The following is a 12,399-nucleotide window of genomic DNA, read 5'->3' on the forward strand; positions in this document are numbered from 1 at the left end:
TGCAGAGAGCAGGGCCAGCTGGGGCCAGTGGGCTCTGTAGCCAAGGTTTGTCTTGAGAGTGACAAAGAAATACAATCTTCTCATTTGTGGGTTGAAAAAGTTTTAAATCAAGTTCTCTAATTTCAGAGAAACTCAGATTTCTTTGTAACAGATCTTTAAATAATCTACCCATTGCACATCTGACACTGGTTTTAGGCTCACTGTCTGCCGCCTTGATCAAGTGTAGTGACTAGAGCATCTTGGATAGAATTGACCTTGATTCACTTTTGTCAGTGGTGGGTGAGGATGGTTTCATCACCCAAGCACTACTCTTTAGATGAAAGTTGTAACCTTCCTGTATTGCTGATGATCGTAGGAGATCAAGAGTGAGTTGAAAATGAAGCACGAGGCTCAGGTCGTCTTGTACAGAAGTTACCGCCGTGGAGACCTTCCTGACATCCAGATTCCACACAGCAGCCTGATCACCCCGCTGCAGGCTGTGGCCCAGGTCAGTGCGGGGCTGGCACATGCCCTGGGGCCGTTGCCTCGTGTGGGAGCAGGGGTGACCTGTCCCCAACACGGGCCTCAGTGCTGAGCCTCATCCCAAGTCCTGGCTCCCGGGGACCCCGCCATGGGGTCCCATCCAGCACTTTGCTCTGGGCCCAGTGTCTCTGTGTGCTAGTCACACCGCACTCTTTTTCTCACCAGTGATGTTGGTGGGAATGAAATAGTATGTAAGTAGCTTCACCACTTAAATCATTGATTATACAAAACCCTCTTGTGGGGGTGATAGGGAAGGTCAGTGGTATCAGCATCCTCCTCCAAAATTCCCATGCACCGAGGACTGAAATACTCCTCTGCGTCGTTAGGGTGACCACGAGCTTCAGGAGTGAGTGAGGTTCTGTAGCTGAGTGCTCTGAGATAAACGGGATATTTATCCCTCAAAAGTCTGGTTAAGATTCCTTTGACTTTAATGAAGTAATTTTAAAAATCTTCATACTGTGTCATATAGTACATAATTAGGTACTGAAACTTGATGCCTCATATTTTTACTGTACTTAAGTTTGCAGTACTAATATTGATCATAAGTGATAAGTGAAAGTCGCTCAGTTGTGTCTGACTCCTTGTGACCCCATGGACTATACAGTCCATGGAATTCTCCAAGCCAGAATACTGGAGTGGGTAGCCTTTCCCTTTTCCAGGGAATCTTCCCAACCCAGGGCTTGAACCCAGGTCTCCTGCATCGCAGGCACTTTCTTTACCAGCTGAACTATTGGGAAAGCCCAATATTGATCATAATAATAGGTTACGTCTTTGTAGCCCATTACTGCTTTATAAGCTTTTTACTAATCTAACTATTTATAAAGTGATAGGAATTTGCAAAATAGCGTACAGCCCCACGTCCCTTCCCAGCTTTATTGGTGGGCACAGTCCTCCAGTGATGTTGCCCAGCGTGGCGACCGGCGGCAGCGCTTGATGTTTCAGGCCGGGCTCTGACGCATGGGCAAGTCAGTGCACCTGTCCCACTCGGGAATGTCTTACAGAGAGACCCGCTCGTTGCGAGGCAGCTCTTCGGCAGCCTGTGCTCGGGGATCCTGAGGGAGTCGGGCGAGCGCAGGACAGTGGCTGAGGGGCGGGGCGCCACCCAGAAGCTCCTGCAGGACTTCTCACGCTTTCTGGACACCAGCTTCTCCTTCTTCCCGCCCTTCGTGTCTTGCATCCAGGTGAGGCTGTCGGCACGCCCGTGTCCCAGTGGCTCTGCTGGTTTCCCAGTTGCAGTATGGGTTTAACACAGCAGCTGGACTCTGGTGGGGCCACCTCCTCCCAGGTGGCTCAGGGCAGCTTACTTATTCTTTTTGGCTGTGCTGGGTCTTCCTTGCTGTGTGGGCTCTTCTCTAGTTGTGTTGGCGGGGGGTGCGGGGCCTACTCTTTGTTGTGGTGCACGGGCTTCTCATTGCCATGGCTTCTCTTGTTGTGTAGCTCAGGCTCTAGGACACGGGCTTCAGTAGTCCTGGGTCCCGGGCTCTAGAGCACAGACTTGGTAGTTTGGCACCTGGGCTTAGTTTCTCCATGCGATGTGGAATTTTCCAGAGCAGGGATTGAACCTGTGTCTCCTGCCTTGATAGGCAGATTCTTTACCATTAAGCCACCAGGAAGCCCCAACTAATTTGTATTTTTTTAAAAATTTATATATGACAGAATAATCTGAGATCCAACTTAATACAAAGTTGCTCTGACTGTGTCAGCTCGTCCCTGCAGGGTTCTGGTCACACCTGCATGTCACGTGGCACCCAGCCCTGCTGTCACCTTTGGGGACATTGACGGAGTACGTGCCTACCTGTGCACCGGGTGGGGACCAGGCAACGGGGACACAGAACTACATTCGGTGGGGGCAGGCGGGGGGCAGGCAGAGGTGGAAGGTCACGAGGGCATGGCACATGATGCAGAAGTGGGTGGGGTGCAGGGCCTGATGGGCAGATCAGCGGGCCACACCTTGCTGGGGGGTGGGGGGTGCTGTGCACCATTGCAGACACGGGGGGCACAGGTGTCAGAGAAGGTTTCCAAAGCAATGCAGTTCGAACAGAGGACTAGTGTGGATGTACTTCTGTAACCACTAAGCATACTTATTAGGGGATTAAGAAATACTTTCTTTATACTCGAAACATGGATAATTACAAAGCTCCTAATAGAAAATCATCTGGATTCATGTCAGTATTTTTGTAGTTAGTTATGTCCTTGGAATAGTTTAAAAATTTTGTTCTTTAATGCTATTTATCAGTAGCTGTGGTTTGCAAACTGGGTAATAATTCCTTGAGTTGAAGTATTTATTATGCCTACTTTGTTCTTTTCCATGCAGCATGAAACTGTTAATACAGTTTCTTTTTATGTACTCTACTTTTTATTGGTTTATAATTTACATGTAGAATTCTTTCATTGATTTTCTCCTGGCAATACCAAAGACAAGGCTTGAGAAATTATATTGCATCAGCCAGTGTTTCAGAGTAAGTTTCTCTTCACGTTGTATCCTACAGTGATTTTTTTATATCTGAATTTCTAGTTTTGCAGTTTTGTCCACTGCTGTGTAAGGAGGTTTCCATAGGTAACATATCGCCCTGCAGCTTGCCTTCGGGCCCGGAACTGGGGGAGCTGCACGGGAGGGATCCAGGTGCAGGCTTGGTCTGAGACTATGTGTGAAGTGTTCCATGTCTCTCTCCCGTGACTGCTAACGCCAGAACTTAGTGTTTTTGGTAAAACGAGGTGCTCCTGGTTGGAGACCCTCTCACTGAAGGACTGCGTATCTGTGTCTTGCCAGGAGATCAGCTGCCAACACGCTGACCTGCTGAGCCTCGACCCGGCTCTGGTCAGTGGGGCCGGCCTGGCGGGCCTGCAGCAGCCCGGGCCATCTGCCTGCTGGAGGAGGCGCTGTTGCGACTGGCACCCCAGGAGCCGCCCGCCAAGCGTGCGCGGGGGAGGCCCAGCCTGCCCCTCGACGTCGGCAGGTGGATGGAACTTGCCAAGTAAGCTCTGGGCCCCGACCCTGCTGTGGCCAAAGCGATGCGTCTGACACAGTTACTTTATTTGGGCAACACACAATCCTGTTTGAGTCTTCTCTTACCTGAGGTTTATCATGAGAAACCCAGTGCCTAATTCTCAGGCACTGGATTCTGAGGGCGCTGGATTAGGGTGAGACTGGGTTTGCACTTTTCCTGAAGCACTGGTTTTAAGATATTCCAGGTTCTGGGAAAAGCATAAAAGAGTGTCATTGTTGTGTAGTCACTCCTGTCCCTGTACCAGCGAGAAGTGAGCAGTAGGAGCTGTGTCGCTGCCGAGGAGCCTCACAGTCCGGGTGTGACCCATCCCCTGGGGGACGACGTGCTGGGGCTGCTGCTCTGCCCACAGGCTGTTCCCACCCCGTTGTGTCCTCTGTGGGCATGGATGATCGTGACACCTTGTGTGGAGACACTGAAGACAGGAAGAAGTCTCCAGGGAGGAGGGAATGGACTTTTAGACACCTGAGCCTGTCTTCAAGTGGGAGGCTTGGCTGATGGGCCCACAAATTTGTGTTGACATCAAAGTTGAAACTCTCAGTAACATCGAGACAGCCGTTGAATGTGGAGTACATGGCATCTGTAGGACCAGAACTAGTTTACCTACTTCTGGGTTTTGGACCACATTCCAGATTCCAGAAAGGTCCCCACAGATAAGTGTTTCAGTGATGGCGTGACATAGAACAGTCTCATTTAATGAGTCAACTTGTGCATTGTAAACCTAGGATATTTTCAGCTTTTACATTGAGTGCACTTTAGAATGGGCTTCCCAAGGGGATGCTCTTGGCAAAGTGCCACTAGTGGTTAGTGGCAAAGAAGCCGCCTACCAATGCAGAAGACATGAGAGAAGACATAGATTCCTGGGCCGGGAAGGTCCCCTGGAGGGGAGGGCGTGGCAGCCCACTCCAGTATTCGTGCCTGGAGAATCCCATGGACAGAGAAGCCTGGCAGGCTACAGTCCACGGGGTCACAAGAAGTCAGACCAGCTGAGGTGACTGAGCACACATGCATGCACTTTAGAATAATTTCTGCTTTCTCTATGGCTCAAGTAATAAAACTTAATGGTAACTTCAAAATTCTTAAGATTTTGTGTTTTAACAAAACAATATGACATCTTTTTTAGTTATTATAATTGTGGCATCTTGATTTAATGTCATTTCAAGAAAGACTTGAAAAATATTAGGGCATTCACTGATTTGTCCTCTTTTTTTTTTTTGATCTGTTTCATAGACTGTACAGGTCGATCGGGGAGTATGACATCCTCCGTGGTATTTTCAGCAGTGAGATTGGAACAAAGCAGATCACTCAGGACGCACTGTTAGCAGAAGCAAGAAGTGACTATTCTGAAGCTGCCAGGCTATATAACGAGGTAGAGCTGATCTCCAGCGAGTGTGTCAGTTGCTTTACCACTTCTGTTCTCTGGATGGAAACACTGTCAGCTTTAGAATTTAGGCCTTCAGATATTCCGCTGTATTCCTTAACTTTTGCGCAAAGATTACTACCAGAAAATGGTTTCATAATAACTGAACGTGAACTAGTTACTGTTCTGATTCTTACTCTTTTTAAGAAAATACTGAATCAAAGAGAAAGTGTTTTTTACCAAGTTAGTATGAAATTGTAAGATGTCATTTCCGTATCTGGTATTGTAATATAGTTTCTGTTTGAGTCGATTGTTTCCACTCTGGAAGTAAAACTTATAAAAAGGTGGGTGAGGGCTGGTTTGGGGAAGTCCAGTTTTGCACGTCTTGTGTTGGAGTTGCCCGTGGCTGAGTGTGGGTGTGTGGCAGGTACACACTGCAGTTGAGGGCCTTTGGCCTGTGCGAGACGTCTACATGGTGAAACCCTCTGCAGTCTTCTATAAATGTCCTGTTTTCTAATTTTCATTCTAAGAACTTTCCAAGTAGTGAAGAATCTACAGTATTTACATCAAATTAGGGGCCGTTTTTTCAGCTTATTAATTGACTTTATAGTTAAGTTCCCCAAAGAAGTGGTTCTGTCCTAGCTGGGATTTTTAATATTCATTTGACTGTTAGGTTCCCTCAAGTTAACTCTCTTTTCCCTTTTTTCTCTACTTGTCATAAATCTGACAGTGATTATTCTTAGTGTGAATGTTACCTGTATCCAGTTTGGTAAAATAATCTTCACAGGCCCTCAACACACAAGAGTGGGCAGATGGTGAGCCCACGGAAGCTGAGAAGGACTTCTGGGAACTCGCATCCCTTGACTGCTACAACCAGCTGGCCGAGTGGAAGTCGCTGGAGTACTGCTCCACGGCTAGCGCTGATGGCGAGGGCACCCTGGACCTGAGCAAGATGTGGAGCGAGCCCTTCTATCAGGTGCGGGGCCATCTGTGAGGTCATCCAAGTAGATGTCCTCGATGGTCAAGTGCTCTCTCATTAATGAAGGTGTTTAAAACTTTTCAGAAACAGGAAAGTGGTTGTAAAGCATTAGAGTGTTTATATAACTTGACTCCCCCAAACTCCATAATATTGTTAAACCACTGTGCTTCCCTCATAGCTCAGTTGGTAAAGAATCTGCCTGCAATGCAGGAGACCTGGGTTGGATCCCTGGGCTGGGAAGATTCCCTGGAGAAGGGAAAGGCTACCTACTCCAGTATTCTAGCCTGGAGAATTCCATGGACTGTATAGTCCATGGGGTCGTAAAGAGTCGGACATGACTGAGCGATTTTAACTCACTCACTGTGCTCTTAGCTAATGCTTTCAAAACAAGCAGATGCCTTTACAGAGGAATGTTAGCCTCCCTGGTGTGACCATAGGGAGAGTGCTTCCTGTTGTGTCTGCACCGCACAGAGGCCTCACTGGGCTGGCCTGGCACCCATCTGCACCGCTGCCCTCACCCGGCCTTCAGGTCCTCACTTGGTACTGCACGTCCGGTTCTCTTTCAGCTACAAGTAGTTCCCGTTTTCCATAGAATGTGTTCCTGTATGTTTTGTGGTTATAAAATAAGCAATTGTAGATGAACTTGCTTTAAAGATCATGGCCTTAGGTTTGAAACATTAAGCGCCATCATTTGAACCTGTGAAGTGACACCACAGATGCGTGGCGACGCCGTCTCGGCATGTCACATCCATTCTTGCTCTGCAGGAGACCTGCCTGCCATACATGGTGCGCAGCAAGCTGAAGCTGCTGCTGCGCGGGGAGGGCGACCAGGCACTGCTGACCTTTGTGGACGAGGCACTGACCTCCGAGCTGCGGAAGGCCCTGCTCGAGCTCCGCTACAGCCAGGAGCTGAGTCTCCTCTACCTCCTGCAGGACGACATTGACAGGGCCAAGTATTACATCCAGAACTGCATCCAGATGTTCATGCAGGTAACCTGGGCGCGCCCGCCAGCAGCGCGCTATTCCTGTGAGCTTGGGTCGACGTGGGCAGCTCGCTGGCCACTTCCCTCTGATTCCCTGCACACCAGCCAACGGCCTGGGGCCTCTTAGTGGCTGTTTCTGATTTAGAAAGTTCCTTGGGGTTTTCTTTCTCTCCCTGGACGAGTACCTGGGAGCAGGCCCCACCCCCAGGCATCTGGGTGGGAGGTGGTCGTGCAGGAGGGTCGTGCGGCCCCGCCAGCCAGGGTCTGTCCTGCCTCTGAGGTTGGCCGTTACGTTGTTAAAGATGCATCTTGTGTAGAGTCCCTGAATGTTTGTTGTTGCCGAACATAGACATTCACTGTCTTTATTCTAGTTTTTAAACACGTTTGAGGTTGAGTAGCAGTCCACTCGAGGAAGTTTATGGAAGGAGACAGGTTGGCTTCTATAGTTGGCAGTTCTGTATTATAGGATATTGTGACTTTTAAGAATTGGTGGGGAATGGAGGCAGCAGCCCCTGATTGTATTGCTCTTATTGATTTTGTTGAACCAAAATGTAATTGAAAACCAAAATTTAAAAATAAATTAGACCATTTAATTGCTCCTGTGACCACTCAGACATCCCGTGTAACTGATCTGTTTATAGGGTGGTTGCTGTTTCATGTTTAGACTGTGTTAAAATCTGAAGCAATACAGTGACCTGTAACCAATGCTAAATAACTTTTCCAGAACTATTCCAGTATTGATGTCCTCTTACACAGAAGTAGACTCACCAAATTGCAGTCTGTACAGACGTTCATAGAAATTCAGGAGTTCATCAGCTTTATTAGCAAACAAGGTAATTTTTTATTCATATGTATCTTTTGTCCTTTCATAATTAGGAAGAGTTTTGGCATCTGAGTTTGTTTGTTTGTTTGGTGATAGTACATGTTTCTTAATGTATGGGTTAGAAACTGTCTTGAGTTTACTCCATGAATGTGTGTTTTGAGATTGTTGAAATAAGTGTTTAAAATAGTCCAGTGCTCTTCCGGGCATTTAAGAAGCTTCCAGGGAGCAGACGCTATGGTCCCCACAGAGCAGAGCAGTCCAGGAGCCCCATGAAAAATTGGGGTGATAGAATCTGCAGGTAGGGCTTGAGTTGGGTATGGTCGGAAGAGAGGGGTTCTCAGAAGGCCAGCCTGAGCCTGGGGTACTGGTGTGTGACTGTCCCAGGTACCAGGTGGTGAGGTGAGGCCCGGGTGGCTGTGCCCAGACCGAAGGCCTTTCTGCTGCTGCTGAGTGGGCTTAATCCTGGTGCTGATGGAAGGTCCCCCAGAGTCAGAAGTAATGTCTTGTTAATTTCATTTCTATTTCTAAAAATAACTATGAAAGACTTCTTACAGTACCGATAAAAGTTGGTATTCAGAACCATCTACCTGACTGTTCTCTGTTTTAAATTTGGAGAATGGTTTTTCAAGTACGTATTATTAGTGGCGTATCATTCTAGGAGCTGTGTTAGTTTCTTTTCTCTGTATTTTACCCAGTTTTATAACAGCCTATGAGATGTAGGCTCAAAAACTAATATATATCATGGCATCTGATGACCGATGCTGAAGCTGGAATACTTTGGCCAGGTGATACGAAGAACTTACTCATTAGAAAAGACCCTGATGCTGGGAAAGACTGAAGGCAGGAGAAGAAGGGGACGACAGAGGATGAGATGGTTGGATGGCATTACTGACTTGATGCGCATGAGTCTGAGCAAACTCTGGGAGTCGGTGATGGACAGGGAAGCCTTGTGTGCTGCAGTCCATAGGGTTGCAAAGAGTGGGACATGACTGAATAACTAAACTGAACTAAACTGATCAGGTTTTGTATTTATTATGTCAGCAAATCTGGAAGACCCAGATGGGGTAGTACTAAAGAATGCTCTAACCATCAGACAATTGTACTCATCTTCCATGCTAGTAAGATCATGCTTATAATCTTGCATGCTAGGCTTCAGCATTATTCAAACCAAGAACTTCCAGGTATCTAAGCTGGGTTTAGAGAAGGAAGAAGAACTAGAGATCAGATTGCCAACATTCACTGGATTATAGAGAAAAATATCTATCTCTGTCTCATTGACAATGCTAAAGTCTCTGACTGTGTGGATCATACAAACTGTCGAAAGCTCTTAGATGGGAACACCAGACCATGTTACCTGTCTCCTGAGAAACCTGTATGCGTGTCAAGAAGAAACAGAACCTTGCATGGGACAACTGATTCATTCAAGACCGAGAAAGCAGTGTGACAGGGCTGTCTGCTGTCACCCTGCTTGTTTAACCTATACACTGAGCACATCATGCGAAATGCCAGCCTGGATGAGTTACCAGCTGGAATCAAGATAGGTGGGAGAAACAACAACCACCTCAGATATGCAGATGATACCGCTCTAACGGCAGAAAACGAAGCAGGAACTAAAGAACCTCTTGATGAGGGTGAAGGAGGAAGGTGAAAGAGCTGGCTTAAAACTGTCAAGAAAACTAAAATCATGGCATCTGGCCCCATTACTGCATGGCACATAGAAGGGGAAGAGGTGGAAGTAGTGACAGATTTCCTCTTCTTGGTCTCCAAAATCACTGTGGACGGTGACTGCAGCCATGAAATCAGAAGATGCTTGCTGCTTGGCAGGAAAGCAATGACAAACGTAGATGGTGTGTTGAAAAGCAGAGACAAAAGTCCACTATGGTTTTCCCAGTGGTCATGTACGGTTGTGAGAGCTGGACTGTTAAAGAAGGCAGAATGTCAGAGAATTCATGCCTTTGAACTGTGGTGCTAGAGAAGACTTCTGAGAGTCCCTTGGATAGCAAGGAGATCAAACCAGTCAATTTTAAGGGAGATCAACTCCAAACTGGAAGAACTGATGCTCGAACTGAAGCCCCAGTATTTTGGTCATCGGATGTGCACAGACGATTCATTGGACAAGTCCCTGATGCTGGGAAAGATTGAGGGTAGCAGGAGAAGAGGGTGTCAGAGGATGAAATGGCTGGACAGCATCACTGAAGCGATGAACATGAACCTGGGTAGACTCCGAGAGATACTGAGGGACTGAACAACAACAAATGAGACGTAGATTCTTTTTCCTCATTTATAGGGCATCAGAGATTGAGTAACTTGCCTGAACAAGGTAAGCATGCTTTCTCACCATAGAAAGAAAACAAAAGCTTAAAACGTTGCTATTACTGTTCAGTCGCCCAGTTGTGTCTGACTCTTTGTGACCCCACGGCCTGCAGCACACCAAGAGTACGTGTCCTTCACCACCTCCTGGAGCTTGCGCAAACTCATGACCATTGAGTCGGTGATGCCATCCAACCATCTCATCCTCTGTTGTCCCCTTCTCCTCCTGCCTTCAATCTTTCCTAGCATCAGGGTCTCTTCTTATAAGGTAGCTCTTCCTATCAGGTGGCCAAAGTATTGAAGCCTCAGCATCAGTCCTTTCAATGAATATTCAGGACTGATTTCCTTTAGGATGGACTGGTTGGATCTCCTTGCAGTCCAAGGGCCTCTCAAGAGTCTTCTCCAACACCACAGTTCAAAAGCATCAATTCTTCAGCACTCAGTCTTCTTTATGGCCCAACTCTCACATCCATATATAACTACTGGAAAAACTATAGCTTTGACTAGAAGGACCTTTGTTAGTAATGTCTCTGCTTTTTAATATGCTGTCTAGGTTTGTCATAGCTTTTCTTCCAAGGAGCAAGCATCTTTTAATTTCATGGCTGCAGTCACCATCTGCAGTGATTTTGGAGCCTGAGAAAATAAGGTCTGTCACTATTTCCACTGTTTCCCCATCTATTTGCAATGAAATGATGGGACCAGATGCCATGATCTTTATTTTTTGAATGTTGAATTTTCAAACCTTGATGGCATCATCCTTTAGGGATTTGAATGGTTCTGCTGGAATTTCATTAACAGCAGCTTTATTAAGAGCAGTGCTTCTTAAGGCCAGCTTGACTTCGCAGTCCAGAATGTCTGGCTCCGGATGACTAACCACACCATCACAGTAATCTGGTTCATTAAGATCTTTTTTATACAGTTCTTCCATGTATTCATTCCATCTCTTCTTGATCTCTTCAGCATCTACTAGGTCTCTACCATTTTATCCTTTATTTTGCCCATTTTTGGGCGGAGTATTCCCTTGATGTTTCCAGTGTTCTTGAAGAGACCACTAGTCTTCCCCCTTTTGTTGTTTCTTCGATTATTAAGCACTGTTCATTGAAGACGGCCTTCTTGACTGTTGCAGCTGTATTTTGGAACTCTGCATTTAATTGGATGTACTTTTCTGTCTCTCCCTTGCTTTTCGCTTCTCTTCGTTCTTCTGCTATTTGTAAAGCCTCCTCAGATAACCACTTTGCCTTCTTGCTTTTCTTTTTCTTTACAGTGGTTTTGTTTGTCACCTCCTGTACTGTGCTTAGTTCTTTAGGCATACTGTTAACTCGATCTAGTCCCTTGAATCTGTTCATTACCTCTGTCGTGAATTCATATGGGATTTAAGTCATACCTGGTTGTCCTATTGTTTTTCCAGTGTTTTGTGTTTTTTTTTTTTTTTTAGTTTAAGCCTGAATTTTGCTATGAGAAGTTGATGATCTGAGCTACAGTCAGCTGCTGGTCTTGTTTTTGCTGACAGTATACAGCTTCTCCATCTTTGGCTACAAAGAATGTAATCACTTTGATTTCAGTATTGACCATTTGGTGATGTCCACGTGTAAAGTCATCTCTTATATTGTTGAAAAAGGTTATTTGCTATGACTAGTGCATTCTCTTTAAATATTAGTGTTGTGGAATTTAGAAGCCCTTGAGCCAGGTTGTTTGGGGACTTTTGTCATGGTGACCTCACGTGCACACCAGATCTGGGTTGGTGGCCAATCCTCCAGCAACGGACAAGTCTCCCCCTCCTCTGGGCACTCCCACGAGTGGCACGAGCAGGTTCGGTTGTCCCGCGACGATTCATATTAGATTTTGTAAACAAGAAAATTGGTTGCAACCCCATGAATAGCTTGTCAGTTTTCAGTGCTTTTTAGATTTTCGGATTGTGAGTGAGTGGAGCATTGTGATTGTGGACCTGTGGTGAGTGTAAAAACTGTGCATGTTTATGTCCTCCTCTTTCCTTGATGGCCTGAAGACATTAAGTTTTCATGCCAGAATATATTAAACATGGTAACTTTGTGCTCCTGTTGTGAACAATAGGGCCAAGTGTTGTAGTTTGGACCAGGAATCTGAACTAAGTTTCTGTTTACTGATGGCAGCTCACTTTGTAAGGTGGTCTGATCATTGGGCTGTTGGCCACACTCATACCATAATGTCATTTTAGGTAATTTATCATCTCACGTTCCCCTGAAGAGACTTGTGAAAACCTGGACAAATCGATACCCTGATGCTAAAATGGACCCGATGAACGTCTGGGATGACATCATCACGAATCGGTGAGATGTGATCCCCCAAGTTGATGTGATCTCTTTTCTGAAGTTTCCAGAATTGTTTTTCTCCCAAACTGTGGTTGAGCAGTGTGGAGTCTGAGCCTTGCGTGCGCCCGT

The 12,399-nt window shown here is 46.3% G+C and overlaps 1 protein-coding gene across 1 annotated transcript in view; it reads left to right on the forward strand.

Annotated features, from left to right (window-relative positions):
* Window positions 1-12,399, forward strand: part of PRKDC (protein kinase, DNA-activated, catalytic subunit) — a 126,904-nt gene that overhangs the window by 87,582 nt on the left and 26,923 nt on the right. The window contains 9 exon segments of the mRNA XM_070382418.1: window positions 356-487; window positions 1,524-1,703; window positions 3,293-3,374; window positions 3,377-3,497; window positions 4,758-4,896; window positions 5,675-5,863; window positions 6,632-6,856; window positions 7,574-7,682; window positions 12,177-12,288. Coding sequence (XP_070238519.1) covers window positions 356-487; window positions 1,524-1,703; window positions 3,293-3,374; window positions 3,377-3,497; window positions 4,758-4,896; window positions 5,675-5,863; window positions 6,632-6,856; window positions 7,574-7,682; window positions 12,177-12,288 — 1,289 coding nt within the window.

The sequence above is a fragment of the Bos mutus genome, chromosome 14 (assembly GCF_027580195.1).
Source record: "Bos mutus isolate GX-2022 chromosome 14, NWIPB_WYAK_1.1, whole genome shotgun sequence".
Taxonomy (NCBI): domain Eukaryota; kingdom Metazoa; phylum Chordata; class Mammalia; order Artiodactyla; family Bovidae; genus Bos; species Bos mutus.